The 15,091-nt window shown below is 41.3% G+C and overlaps 2 protein-coding genes across 2 annotated transcripts; both read right to left on the bottom strand.

Moving 5' to 3' along the window:
• Nucleotides 1-226: 226 nt before the first annotated feature.
• LOC121368807 (toll-like receptor 4) lies at nucleotides 227-2,433 on the bottom strand. Its single transcript, XM_041493586.1, has one exon. The coding sequence runs from the start codon at nucleotides 2,431-2,433 to the stop codon at nucleotides 316-318; it is 2,118 nt and encodes a 705-aa protein (XP_041349520.1). The 3' UTR covers nucleotides 227-315.
• An 8,700-nt stretch (nucleotides 2,434-11,133) lies between these two features.
• On the bottom strand, nucleotides 11,134-14,887 carry LOC121390215 (mucin-5AC-like). Its single transcript, XM_041522023.1, has 3 exons — nucleotides 14,827-14,887; nucleotides 13,499-13,721; nucleotides 11,134-13,292 (listed from the first exon to the last, which is right to left on the bottom strand). The coding sequence occupies exon 3, from the start codon at nucleotides 12,705-12,707 to the stop codon at nucleotides 11,418-11,420; it is 1,290 nt and encodes a 429-aa protein (XP_041377957.1). The 5' UTR covers nucleotides 12,708-13,292; nucleotides 13,499-13,721; nucleotides 14,827-14,887; the 3' UTR covers nucleotides 11,134-11,417.
• Nucleotides 14,888-15,091: the final 204 nt, after the last annotated feature.

Consider the following 15,091-nt stretch of genomic DNA (forward strand, 5'->3'; position numbering starts at 1 on the left):
GCCCAGTGGTACAGCGCTCGCTCGATGTGCGGTCGGTCGGCTATTTCTCGTTCCAGCCAGTGTTCCACAACTGGCCGTGGTATGTACTATTCTGTCTGTCGGATGGTCCATATAAAATATCCCTTGCTGCTAATCAATAAGAGTAGCCCATGAAGTGGCGACAGCGGGTTTCCTCTCTCAACATCTGTGTGGTCCTTAACCATATGCCCGACGTCATATATAACCGTAAATAAAAATGTGCTGAGTGCGTCGTTAAATAAAACATTTCCTTCCTTCCTTCCATTCAGTCTGCTCTAGTGGTGTCATTAAAAAACCCTATCTTGATGTAGAAACGAGAGACTTTCGCATCCTCTCCCAAAACAAACTTTTCGCTTCCTCGTCTTCCCCTGGCCACGTGCAGTAGGTGGTGGTTTTCAACACGGCGTACATGGACTTGGTGACGTGGCACGATTTGATCTCCTCCAGTAGCACGGCGAGGAGCAGACCGCGCCCGTTCTCCAAGAGGTACGTCTGACACAGACACATCTCGAACTGGCACCAATGACTTTTGGCGAAATCGTTAGACAGCACCAGCATCACCGTCCTGCTCCGTCTCAAACTGTCCACGATGTTATTCACGATCAGGGCCCCCGGCATGAAGTCGCGCTCGTGAATGCAGAGACATACGCCAGACCTTTCAAGATTTGGAATAGCTTCTTCCAAAACCCATTTTCTGTTTTCCGCGCAGTATATAACATAGGCATCAAACATGTAGTCATGATCAGTTTGATCGCTGGAACTATTTTTGTACCGCAACATGTAGATGTAATATTTTATCATCCAGCGCCATTTGTAAACGAGCGATGACGTCATCAGAAGGATTATAACAAATATTGACAAGATAACGATGGACATCGCTGTTTCAACAGAGACCAGACAGGCCTTAAGAGAAATATTCGCGTCTGTTAACAATTTACTTTCCGTGGATCCATCCGAGTTTGTACACGTATATTTGTCAATATGGCCAAATCTTGCAGGCTCCCTTCTGAGCCATTCGACAAACCAAAGCAGATTACAGTCGCAAACAAAGGGATTGCCACTAAAGTCGATTAGCTCGACACGATCATATAGATTCGAAGGGAAGTCTGACTCCTTGAGCGTGGAAAAGGAATTGGTGGAAATATACATCATCTTCAGTTTGGGCATGCGACTGAAAAACCCATCCGGTAGCTTGGATATGTAATTCGTGTAGAGCTCTAGGACTTCTAAATTGGTGAGGTTCATCACGATCCTTGGGATTTCAAACAGATTCGAACTGCCCAGCGAAAGAAAGCGCAGACTGTGGAGGTGTCCTATAAGTCTCTCCATGAACTTGTCTCTCTTCGGAAGCTTGGTGACTTGGTTGTAGGACAAATCGAGCCCTTCCAGGCGGTGACACCCTGAAAAGCTGTCCTTGTCCAGAGAGTGAAGGATCTCGATGCGGTTATCTCTGAGGATGAGCTCCTTCAGGTGGCTGTTGTTGAAAGCGTACCTGTGTACTAAAACTATGCCATAGAACATATTCCTTAGTCGCAAAGACTCCAAGTTCGGCAAATAAGCGAACATATTTGTTCCAATTGTTGCGAAGTAATTTCTGCTAAGATCAAACTGTCGTAACTTTGTTAAGCAGTTGAATTGCTTTGACTGAATGTTCTGGATATAGTTATGATCCAACATTAGGCGATCTAAATTAGGAAAAATTGATTGATTCCCTTGACACAGAATGGGAAACTGAGTAATTCGATTGTAACTCAGCTGTAGCGTTCTCAAAACGTAAGAATAAGTCAGCATCGTTACGTTAATATCATTTCCAGACAAGTCCAGGTAAAAGAGATTAGAAACGTTTACGAACTTACTGTGGTTGTATTTGGTGAGATAATTCTTCGAAACACATATGTGTCGCACGGACGTTCCACTCAGCGTATCGAAAAACGTATCGTCTGTATCACTGATATTCAAATGACGCAAATCCAGATAATCCAACGAAAGAGCTCGAAGTCCTTTCAAAGCTTTGGATGTTACCGTCTCTGCTATGACGTTATGGCCAATGACCAGACTGAGGTTTCTACAGTGACTAAACACGGAAAACGCGTCCTCCTCTATGTCGACTATTGTAGAGTTGGTGATTTTCAGTACAGTCAGGTTTAACGTTTTTACGCGAACAAATGTTTCTTTTGTTATGATTTGAATGTTGAAACTTTTGAGAGTCAGGTTTTGTATGAACGAAGGCAGCCGAGGAACACCATGTCGGAGGGTGTTCTCCCCGTGTCCATCACACAGGGCAGATCTGCTGGCCGCCTCGCACCTACATAATCCACCACAGTGGTACCTGGTGGAGGGTGCAGCCCTGATGATACTCGTCACACAATAATGAAAAACAACACACAAGAACAACACGACCTTGTTCATCTCCATATTGACTTTCACCAACACCGATGAAAACAACTTGAAGCTAATATTCAGTCTGAGATTGTGAGACACTTTCTAAACTATAACTTGTCTGTAGTACAACACAATCGTTATGGGTTATAAAAGCACCTGTTTAGTCACCAACTTTAGTGTGAATCAGTTGGCTATTTTTAGCGAACAGAACGAAACCTAAAAGTAGAAAGAATTAAACATCCTCTTCATTCAAACCAGACTGCACGTCTTATTTTCCAGAATTCGACGAAAGGCGAATGATACTTTGCACACACCCAAATTCTCGCGCCCGTATGCACATAATGTGACCCCTACTAAACCATATATATATATATGCAGATGCTTGTGATAATGTAACATGTACAAGTTTTATAATATGTTTATACGAACGAGAATCTATAGGCAAAAAATAACACCTGGGTGATCTTTTTCAAACAGGTTTAACCGAAGATGTGTGAGTGGGTATAATGATGCATGCAGTTAAAGGAGAAGACCCTAAATTTAGAACATTATGTATGGTTTTCCCCCAGTACAAAATCCCTGGAAATTGTTTATATATAGATGGCTATCTCCGCTGTTTCTGTATAACACGGGCTTTCTATTAGAGGCGTCTGTTCACCTGTCAAACACAAAGGTATTTCATACAAGCGATTAACCTTTTCATTTGGGTTTCACTAGTTTATTCAGAGTGGGTGGGGGAATCACCCCAATTTGGAAAAGAGGTCATAGTGTTTCCTCTAGTTAAACAAATACTGGGCACTTACAGACTAAAAGGGAATTTTTTCTTAGGGGAACTTGACCCTAGTTCACTTATAGTTAAGTTCACAGACTACAATAACGAAATAGGTATTATGAATAGCACAAACCACCCCAATAATGATATTTCATTCAAAATAGTTCTCAAAAACTGAAATACAATGTAATATATGCATTTGTGTGTTGGTCTGGGATCGATCCCCGTCGGTGGGCCTGTTAGGCTGTCTTGTTCCAGGTAGTGAACCGCGACTGGTACATAAAAAATCGTCGGTAAACTCATTGGGCTATATCCAGCCAGTGCTCCACAACTGGACAACGGCCGCGGTATGTACTATCCTGTCTGTGGGATGGTGTAGGATCCCTTGCTGCTAATAAAAAAAGAGTAGCCCATGAAGTGGCGACAGCGGGTTTCATCTCTCCAATATCTGTGTGGTCCTTAACCATATGTCCGTATAATCGTACATAAAATGTGTTGAGTAAATAAAACATTTCTTTCATTGTAAAGTAAAGATTAATTGAATACAAATATTTCTTTTTAGTATTTTGTTTTAGTCATAGGGAAAGAAAGACATATTTGTCTTGAAGGAATGTTTGTTAAGAAGAAGTAAGGCATATGCGTTAAGGAGAAAAAAGGAATGTTTGTTAAAGGAAGAAAGGAATGTGTGTGTGTGTGTGTGTGTGTGACACCACAGCCCCTTATTTTGAAAGCAGAAACTATTATTACAACAAAAGAAAGGAATGTGTAGACGTCTTAATCGATAGAGGAAGAAAGAAATGTGTGTGTGTGTGTGTGTGTGTGTGTGTGTGTGGCTCCCCAGCCCCATTGCTTTGAAAAAAGAACACTCCAACCTAACCTATGATCAAGGGAAATAACTGCATTTTAAACAAGAGTACTTCCCTAGAGTACAAGCCTTTACAGGGTCGTTTAATATAAATTTACCAAGTGGGTAAATACAGAGGCAAGATGTAGGCCAGTGGTCAATCTAGAATCGAGCCCTGCCGGTGGTCCAATAGGTTATAGCCAACCAATGTACCACGACGGGTATATCAAAGGCTGTGGTATGTGATATCCTATGCACACATCCCTTGCTACTATAAAGTAGCGGCTGAAATATCCAATCAAAAATCTAGTCATGGAGTAAAAAAAAACCCACAAAAAACAAACGCAATGGGTTGTTTTTTCTTCATTTTATTTCTAAATTACAATCACTATAGATAACTACACATGAATAATGGACACACATTGGGTTACACAGAGATGCCTTAATGGCGACATGTGAATAATATTAGTGTTCATTTCTCTTCACCATCATCATCGTCGTCCTCCTCCTCCTCATCATCGGTCTCGTCGTCGTCTAGCTCGTCCAAATGTTCGCCGATCCATGAACGATACTGATTTAATTTATAACAAATCTGTTGTCTCACATCACTGTTACGGTCCACTGATTGTAGAATATTCCTCGTGTTGGGGCCTTTGTCAAAGTAATGCATATACTCCAGGAAGCGAGAGTACGTGTCTTTAAATAACTTCCATTGTAAAGTCTTCATGTTTCTTTCGATGACATCTTGGGACATGTTTTTGTCTTCGTAGCGTTTCCTCTTGCTTTGGAAATAGTCACGATTGATGTCGAATTCACGCTCGATCATCAGACGAATGCGTTCGTTTTCCAAATCGGGCGACGGCTCTTCATTTCCCTTCTCGCACGTTTTCACGTGTCGCTGCAAGTCGCTCCCGTCTTTAAAGACCAGACCACACGTATCGCAAGACTGCATCCACTTGACTTTTTTCATATAGGGTTCTACCTCATCTTCTTCTTCGTCGTCGTCACTTTCGTAGGCGGGTATGCCTGGTAGTTTTCTCTTGAATGCATCCCTTTGCATGATTTGCACGTAGAGCTCTTTCTCCGACGGTGTTTGCAACTCTTCTGAGACATTCATCGTTACGCTCGTGCTTTTATACCATTCCGACGGTCCCGTCTCTAAACCATTAGGTCAAAGGCGCCAGTGTTCGGGCGTGTTCGGTTTCAAGTCCACCAAGAGATGTCCATAGGGCCTGTGGGTAGCTTCCTCAAACCGTTGCATGAAATGACGGGTATTTCCAGGATACATCTGCTGTGCCAAGGTTAGTAGTTTCTGCTTGTCGATGAGACTGTTGAACAGTGCCACGTAATGACAGTTTCTTCTCTGTGTCGGGTCCTTGCTGTTACAGAGGTTCTGGTTGATGGCAATCACCGAGAGGTTTCTGTGGTGACTTCCTTCTGTGAACAGGTCGGTGATACGAGAGTCTTTTCCAGCTGTAGACATCAGGTATTCAACACGATGAGATTTCCGATTCTGGGATCCATATAACGATCCTTTTCCAAATCCTCAGGTATACCTTGAACAAATTTCACTCGAACGGTTGCCCCAATGATGTCGTAGAGGGGTTGCCATCGTCTGTAGAGCCATAATGCGTTGGGGAGGCGGGTGGATTTTACCATCCTTCAACAATTTGTATACCAAATAAGTCTTTCCACACGACGTGGGTCCCGACACGATCATGGTGAAGGGATGGATTAGGAAAGTAGGAGCCATAGGAGCTGGAGCTATAGGAGCCAGAGAGCCGGAGCCGGAGCCGGAGCCGGAGCCGGAGCCAGAGGTGCCAGAGGTGCCAGAGCCAGAGCTTGAGCCGGTGCTGAACCTTGAGCCAGAGCTAGTGCTCGTTGTGGTAAAACATGTACATTTTCCCAGTGTCGTATCATGTTCCATGGTTGGAATAAGTCTTTACACATATGGGACATGACCTTCTATTCATGGTAGTCACAGTTTCGGGAACATAATGACTCATGATGTTAACTATTCAACGTCTCTCAACGTGAAATGACGTTGTCTGGCCCCTATGATTCCTTTTATAGTCTTCTCAGAAATGCTTGTGCCGTTTTTGACCCATGCCAGTCTGCTCTCGTCGTTTCTGTTCCACGCCACTCTGCTCACGTTTCAGTTTCTGCTCGGCCTTGGCTTGCTTTACCACCTGTTGTGTTGGGGAGACCATGACGACTTTGGATGTCGGGGGGCTTGTTCTGTTCCTCTTTTTCTTTTTTCCACGTGGGGTCGTAGAGTTCTAGACATCGATCCACACTGTACATGATCTGACTTTTCCCACCACGTTGAATTTCGAAGTGAGTTTAAAGTTTGCCTTCTGCCTGCAGTTTGTAGAAACGGGTCCACTTATCCACGTCGGGTACATATAACTTGTACTGGTCCGACATGTTGCTCCTCTGAAGGTTCTACCTCAAATGACGACTTTTCCAAAACTATTTTACTTATATACCTTCTGACGCATTAAGGTATGGTACAGGAGTGTTTGAATGTGTGTGATACGTATGACCTCTTCGTTCCAGATAGAGTGCAACAAGACACAAACATGTTAGAATCATAAAACACGTCTGCTCTCTAGGACAGTTTTAAAACAAATGACGTTTATACCACAAACCACTTTTTATAGCCAACAATGTCTGTTACCACTGATGACACTCGTTCGTGTTGCAGAAATTACACTGAAGAAATCCCTTCTGGTTTTGATGGTCGTCTTACATGGCGCAGGGCACAATCGAGTTCCGCTCTGGTACAAAGTCACACATGACTAGAAACAGCCTTTCAGTTTCTCCCATTGTGATAGAGAAAGGAATATTCCTTTCCTCGATGGCTTCACGGATTTAGTTTCTACGCACCACCACCACTGTCGTACGTCCACACGAGGATCTTCTTGTCCACACTCACATAAATATTAGCTCCAAGAACAATTTGTCGTCTTTCCCTTGTTTCAAGGCTGAAATCGTTTCGTCAATTTGGCATTTCTAGGTACACAGTTCGATCCACTGCTTTAAACTAAGGGCAATACCTCGCTTGGTGGGGAAAGTTTTTCCCCTTGTCACTGTCAAATTTCCGTATGTGAATAGCAGTGTCCCTTTTCCATAGCTTGTCCACCACGTAGGCGTTAGATCCAAGTTCTAGAGACTTCGTTTCAACACTTGTCGAGCAGGCCATATCAAACGAACGTACATCTGATCTATAGACTTTTAGACTAGTGAATGAAAAATTCCAGAAAAATACCCATACTCTTGGGTCTGGCCTAAGTAGGTCAGGGCCGGGTCAGTAGGACGGGACGGGGCCAATAGGACGGGGCCGGGTCAGTTGGACGGGGCCGGGTCAGTAGGTCACCGGCCCTCAGTGGCTAGGTCACAGGTAAGTAGGTCAAGATCACAGGGAAAGTAGGTCATGACGCTATACAGGCCCCTATACTACTAGTAGCCTATGTGGCGTCAACGCGATTCCTCTCTTTCTATCTATCTAGGAAGGAAGGAATTTTTTACTTAACGACACACTCAACACATTTTATTTACTGTTATATGGCGTTGGACAATTGGTTAAGGACCACACATATATAGAGATAGGAAACCCGCTGTTGCCACTTCATGGGCTACTCTTTTTGATTAGCAGCAATGGATCTTTTATATGCACCATCCCACAGATAGGATATATATACCAGTTGTGTAGCACTGGCTGGAACGAGAAATAGCCCAAATGGGCCCACCGACGGGAATCAATCGTTGGTCGATCGCGCATGAGGCGAGCGCTGTACCACTGAGCTACGTCCCGCCCTCTCTTTCTATCTGTGCTGAGGTGTTATTAAACAAATATTCATTTCCACCAGGGCCTCTAAATCGTACTACAACCAGGGCCGTACCCTCCGAGGAGGGGGAGGGGGGCAGGGAGGGAGGGGGCATTTGCCTCCCTGAGAATCTCACTTTTTTCTTCTTTTTTTTTTTACCCCAGAAAATAGCATACATATCTCAGGGTTTAATTTGTATACTGTTTCATTTGTTTATAATCGGTGGACCCATTGAGCTATTTCTCGTTCCAGCCAGTGCACCACGACTGGTATATCAAAGGCCGTGGTATATACTACGCTGTCTGTGGGATGGTGCATATAAAGGATCCCTTGCTGCTAATCGGAAAGAGTAGCTCATGAAGTGGCGACAGCGGGTTTTCTGATTTATTAATCATCGGCTATTTGATGTCAAACATATGGTCATTTTGACATAGTCATAGAGATGAAACCCGCTAAATGTTTCCATTAGCAGCAAGGGATCTTTTATATGCACCATCCCACAGACAGGATAACACATACCACGGCCTTTGATATACCAGTCGAGGTGGACTGCCTGGAGCGAGAAATAGCCTAATGGGTCCACTGACGGGTGTCGATCCCAAACCGACCGTGCATCAAGCGAACGCTTTACCACTGGGCTACGTCCCGCCCCCGCCTCTTATAGTGAAAGGTAACGTATCCTGCTGTTTAAAGTGGCCAATAACGTGTCCAGTGTGCATACCGTGAAGAGTATGACTCTTATAATGAAAGGTAACGTATCCTGCAGTTTAAAGTGTCCAATAACGTGTCCAGTGTGCATACCGTGAAGAGTATGACTCTTATAGTGAAAGGTAACGTATCCTGCAGTTCAAAGTGTCCAATAACGTGTCCAGTGTGCATACCGTGAAGAGTATGACTCTTATAGTGAAATTAACGTATCCTGCAGTTCAAAGTGTCCAATGACGTGTCCAGTGTGCATACCGTGAAGAGTATGACTCTTATAGTGAAAGGTAACGTATCCTGCAGTTCAAAGTGTCCAATGACGTGTCCAGTGTGCATACCGTGAAGAGTATGACTCTTATAGTGAAAGGTAACGTATCCTGCAGTTCAAAGTGTCCAATGACGTGTCCAGTGTGCATACCGTGAAGAGTATGACTCTTATAGTGAAATGTAACGTATCCTGCAGTTTAAAGTGTCCAAGAACGTGTCCATTATGCATACCGTGAAGCGTATGACTCTTATAGTGAAACGTAACCTATCCTGCAGTTTAAAGTGTCCAACAACGTGTCCAGTGTGTATACCGTGAAAAGTATGACTTGTAGTATCATGCTTGAAGTGTCAATATATTCCACATTTTGTGAAATGATCTTCGTTATTTTCATAAATATGTTTTTTCTATAGTTCTGTTACATAACTGCAGAAAATTGTGGCTTTCGTTTGGCATATTTTCAACTATATATATTTTGTGTGTAACCTATGACAATGATGTGGTTTATTAGGGTTCTATGTAAAGGATGGCCAAATAATATATCTATTATATATATTAAAATGTACAACCAAACGTATTTTATCTTTAAACCACTTTTCGAATTCTTGCCAAAATTATTCAGCATAAGAACAGTAAAAACACAAATGTTCTAACAACTGATCTTCTTCACTACAAAAGATGTATAAAGCGTCAGTTTGTATTCAATTTCCCGTTTCAAGAAAGTATATATTTTATATATTTAATCCTTTGTGGTACCAATTAAACTATAATGTGATTGGTTTGGGAGGGATAAAATAATAAAGTTTAGCAGTGATGTAAGAATAGAATGTGTTCCGCTTTGAAATTATTTTGATTTTGCCATTGCAAAATGAACTATGATGTCTTTCCAGAATAAATTTGGAATTCATTTTAAGACTTTAGCTAATGATCTTTCTTTTTAAAATGTAAATACATTTTTACCCTCAAATTGTATCAATAACGTTTCTGTTAGGTTTTGGCATAATTTATCTGAAAAGAATAGTCGTTGTATCCACGTTACTTTCATATATTTGCAAAAATCGGATGTATCATTTAAGTCCACCATTTTTGTAATCTTTTATTAGCATCGTTCGCTTAATTCTGTCACTCTAACCGTTCCGGAAAAATTTGTAAAATAGTATATTTAATTTCTTGCAAAAAAAAAAAAAAAAATTTTATCTGGAGCGAAGAGCAACGAAAAGAGGAAGAACTTGATATCTTATTACAGTTATTTTTCCGTCAATTGTTAAAGATCTGTTAGACCAAGTAAAAAATAGCCTGCTTGTTTTAGATAGTTATTTTTCAAAATTGAGCGGGGAATTTTATACATATATCTGTAGAAAATATAATAGAGAGAATGTTAAACGATTCTGTTGACCAATGCAATGGTATGTAAGGATAAAATACTAGTTTATCATTCTCGACCTCCCAGAGGATAAAGACCTGCAATCCTTTTCTTTTAATTGCTTTTTTGGGGTGGGGGGAGGGGGGTAGGGATTGTCATATAAACATATATGATGCTTGATGTGCGGTATTACCTGTGTCCTGAAAATGTAAAATGAAAAATAAAGTTTCTCTCCCCACCCCTCCCCGCCCCAATTTTGAAAACATATGGATGAAAATCTAACAAGTATTTTATTACGACCTTATGCATCATCTTTTTGTTTTTGCTTCTGCGTCTGTGTGATTATTTACTTGCATCAAACTATTCTTGTTATTGCTTTTGTCACCAATTGTGAGCTACTGGTTTTTTAAAATAATAAATTCACTGTGAATAATCTAATGCCACGTAATTCTGTCACAGCTCCAGGAAATTATACTCTTTGTAGATACTCAACTTACACGATTGCGTCCCTTTAATGGACTTGGATATGTTTTATGTTTGTACCGGCCTCGGTGGCGTCATGGTTAAGCCATCGGACTACAGGCTGGTAGGTACAGGGCTCGCAGGCCGGTACCTGCTCCAACCCAAACCGTGGGTAGGTGTAAGGCTACTAAACCCTCTTCTCTCTCTCACTAACCACTAACCAACTAACAACTAACCCACTGTCCTGGAGGGACAGCCCAGATAGCTGAGGTGTGTGTGCCCAGGACAGCGTAATTGGATATATAAGTACGAAAATAATTTGAAATGAATTAATTATTTTAGTTTTCTTTAAACGAGGAGTTAGATCGAGCTATTAGTGTGCTTTGTATCGTCACCTTTGGCACTCTTCTGCTTTGTAGGGGAAAGTGGGGCATAATGGAACACTGAACTTCCGTGCTGCAATACGGTTTAACAAAACATAGTAGAATACTAATCAAGTGTGATATACGTTTATGCAGTTCAAGTATTTAAGTAGGTATAGGCATTGTATGCCTAAATCTAAACCAAAAACAAATATTTAACAAACAAAATTTGCGAGTGAGAAACCATTTTGCCCCATAGTTGGGGTAAAATGGCAACCAAGGTTCCATATTGCCCCCATAGATGATTTCTTGAGAAAAAAAAACATCGTTAGGCTACATATCATCATAACTGTATTTAAGGTTCAAAACTAAGAAACTAGAACAATCCAAACACAGTTGTCTAACACAAACAGCTTCTCAAAGGCAAAAGTCACATGTAAAGCTGACGTCGTCATCATTTTCATCAATACCAGCACACGCTGGGTGAGACCACTTCATGCACTTTCCACACTGTATCATACCATCCTGTTTGCTTCTGCTCCACCATTCATTGCAGTAAATGCACTCTGCATCATTTGCCTCATCATCTGATGAATGATTATATACCGGAGTAGACGTCTTGCACTTTTTTGGTAGGCCGAATGTTGTTTTGGGAGTGGTTTTAACAGAACGCTTAGTGGTGTTTTTCATCAAATTAGTTTTTTTCGAGGTCAAGGTGTTGCTTGTTGTTTTCGTAGAGGTTAGCTTCTTTGATTCAATAAGTGTCGCTATGTATGGGCTACTTGTGAGAATGACTGTTGTACCCCGTCTTACATTTGGTTTTCGGTTAGTTCTGGTTGCTTTTGGAGGTGGAGAAATTTCAAAAGGTGATATGTATGAAATTGAATCATTTGAAAGAGCTGTTGGCCGATACATTGCTTTCACTGCATTAAGCTGGGGTATGGCTGATGTCGAGGTAGAGGGTGTTGCTTGAGGTACTATTTCCATGGGTAGGGCACAACTGGAAGTAGATACCACTGGCTGAGTTAGTTCAGGTACGATATCTATTGACGTTGTTGGTGTTAGAGCAGATGTTGGTACCACTGCCATAGGCTCATCTTGTACAGTAGTTAAGGCTGAAGGTAATGCCGCTACCAGTGAGGTAGGCTCTGTCGGTGCATCAGGTCTAGACTGAGATGCTGATAACAGTGTGTGTGTGTAGTATGTTGCTCTTTGCACATAGCTTGATTTTTGTCTCCATTGGAGGACGTTGCAAGGTGTTCTGGGCAAGCTGTCAGTTGCATCAGCTGCAGCAAATTCATGTGGTAAAAACGCATCTCTATCGGTAGGATATATTCCGGTTCTGCGAAATCCATTGGCTGCAGTTAAGGCCGTAGCTGATTTCATATATTCTTTACCAAAAAGTTCAGCAATTTGAAAGGTTGTCACAACTCTACCTGTATTATTTCGTAACCATTTTTCAAGTTCTTGGTCATAGTAGGTCGATAAAGGTTTCATAAAACTCACATCTAGTGGTTGCATTCTATGTGAGCAGTGAGGAGGTAAACATAGTAATACTACCCCATTTTCCCGTGCTAGATCAATGACCTCTAAATTCTTGGTATGTGTGGCATGCCCATCTAATATTAACAAAACAGGGTTATCTTTAGATGCACCTGATGACTTCACAAAATGCTTAAACCATGAAACAAACAAGTCCATTTGCATCTAACCGCTTTTATGACATGCATAAATTGATCCTGGTGGAGAACCATTCATCAGTTCAATTTTCATTCTAACCCTTGGGAAAATAAACATAGGCGGAATAAAGGCCCCAGTTACACTCATGCAAATTTCAACAGTGACAAGTGTCCCACGTTCAGCTGAGACCAAGCTACCAACTTGTCGCCTCCCTGTTTGGGCAAGGATATTTGACGGTTTGCTTTGAACGGTTGTTATACCCGTTTCATCCACGTTATAAATATTGTTTGGTGGAAATTTATATTTTTCCATTAGTGGCTCCAGAAGATCAAAAAATTTGTTCACATTAACTCGATTAAAGGACATGGCCCGAGCTGCTGAAGTTGCTTCTGGCTGTCTCAACTACAATTCCGGATGTCGCTTCATAAAACAGTACAGCCAGTCCCTCCCTGCTTTCTGTTTTTCTTTATTGAAATAATTTTTTAATCCATTTCGATCAGCTCGTTGAAATGCAAGGTTTCTTACATCTGAGGTTGAGAGTCCAAACATCATAGACTCCATTTTTATTATGTACTCAACGAGGTCTTGTTCCATATCAGCAGAAAACGTTGTCTGAAAATAAAGATAAAACTATCATTAGACGGCAGACGTTATATTTTTTACGTTATATTTTATTCTCAAGATTGCAGGAAATCGCATCTACGGCACATCTGCGCCCCCCCCCCCCCCTTATAGAAAAGGCACATCTGCGCCCCCCCCCCCCCCTATAGAAAATCTTGGATCCGCCCCTGAACTCCATAGTGTATATCATCACTTACTGTGAAATGTCCCAATATTTTTGTAGATCCTTTTGCGCATTTGTTGAGACCTTTGTATCGTCGACGAAGGGTGGTTTTAGGGACATTAAACTGCAAACTGTCTTTTTTCAGGCCTAACCCATTTTTTATTGAATTCAGTGCGTCTCTCATAGCCACTTCATCCCACGACTGTCTGCTACTCTTTCTAACATAGTTCCTCACCATTATTCCTGTAACTGTATAACTGGAAAAGAAATAATTATGATCTTAAAATTTCTCCAATATGAACTAGAAATGCATGGGGCAAAATGGGCCAATAGTTCATTATGCCCCGGCCATAGGTGTTCCATTTTGCCCCCATTTGTGTGGCATTTTAAAGGGACACACCCTAGTTACGGCTAGTTGTTAACCATTACGGCGTTGTTTTTCGCTATTAAACCCATTTTTTCACAAATAAAATTGCACTTTACTTACCGTTTATTATTTAGAATATACATTTCCATTCACCTGAAGTGTTTTTTGGTAATCCTGGTAATCCTGGTGTTTGTAATACCACAAAATGCATTTTTCCTATTTCTGAAAACGGGCGCACGTTTGAGAAAAAACCGTTGAGCAGACAAGGTCTAATCTATTTTTAGACGGGATATTTCCATTTCAATGTCACAGACGTTGGTATACCACGTGACCGTTATCATTTTGGTTCGGTTTGTTTTCTAGTGCACGGTTCGCGCGATCAACATCATTTGTTATTGTTCATGTGTGAGATTTTTCTTCACAGTTCGTGAACATTTTAAGTAACAATAAAGTTCAGACAAGTAAGTATCTCAATACAAAACGTTACAAACCCTTAAAACCAATAATTTTGCTAAGTCCTACGATATCTGGAGAGAGGATACAACCAGGACAGAACAGTTGGAACATGTCCAGGAGAGGTGAAAAGAACGCACCCCAAGTCTGTGAAATTTGTCGTGACGTAGGCATTGTTGTGCTTCGAGCGACATCTACCGGTGACATCAGAATACAAACTTTCAAAATTATTTCAAGCAATTGGGACATGGGGATTCCCATGGTATTTATCAATATAAAACCTGCTTTTTCACTCCATTTATTAAAAACGTGATCTAAGTGTGTTACAGGTTTGTAGATTAACCAAATTATAATTTATTTTCGCTGGATGGAACTAGGGTGTGCGGCTTTAACGCCATTGTTACAAGTAATGTTTTTTTTTTTTTTTTACATTGAATTTTTGCTTGTGATATAGCTCTAAAACTGCTAGATACAATATAAAAAACATTGCATTGAATCACCGTTAACTGGTGGATTTTACTAGATAATAAAAGTTTGCTTACCTTATATCAGAGAGGTTCAATTTCTTTTTTTCTCTGTAAAAATTTAAAAACCCACGCCTGTCGCACTTTTTTTCAACGTATATCTGTGACGTGTAACAAGGGAAATAACTCTGATTAGTTTAAGACATCATAATTTCTACATTGTACTGTATATTTCGATGATTCATTCTGCCCCTAGGGTCCATTATGCCCCACTTTCCCCTACCGGCCTCGGTGGTGTCGTGGTTAGGCCATCGGTCTACAGGCTGGTAGGTCCTGGGTTCGG

This window comes from Gigantopelta aegis, chromosome 1, assembly GCF_016097555.1.
Source record: "Gigantopelta aegis isolate Gae_Host chromosome 1, Gae_host_genome, whole genome shotgun sequence".
NCBI lineage: Eukaryota > Metazoa > Mollusca > Gastropoda > Neomphalida > Peltospiridae > Gigantopelta > Gigantopelta aegis.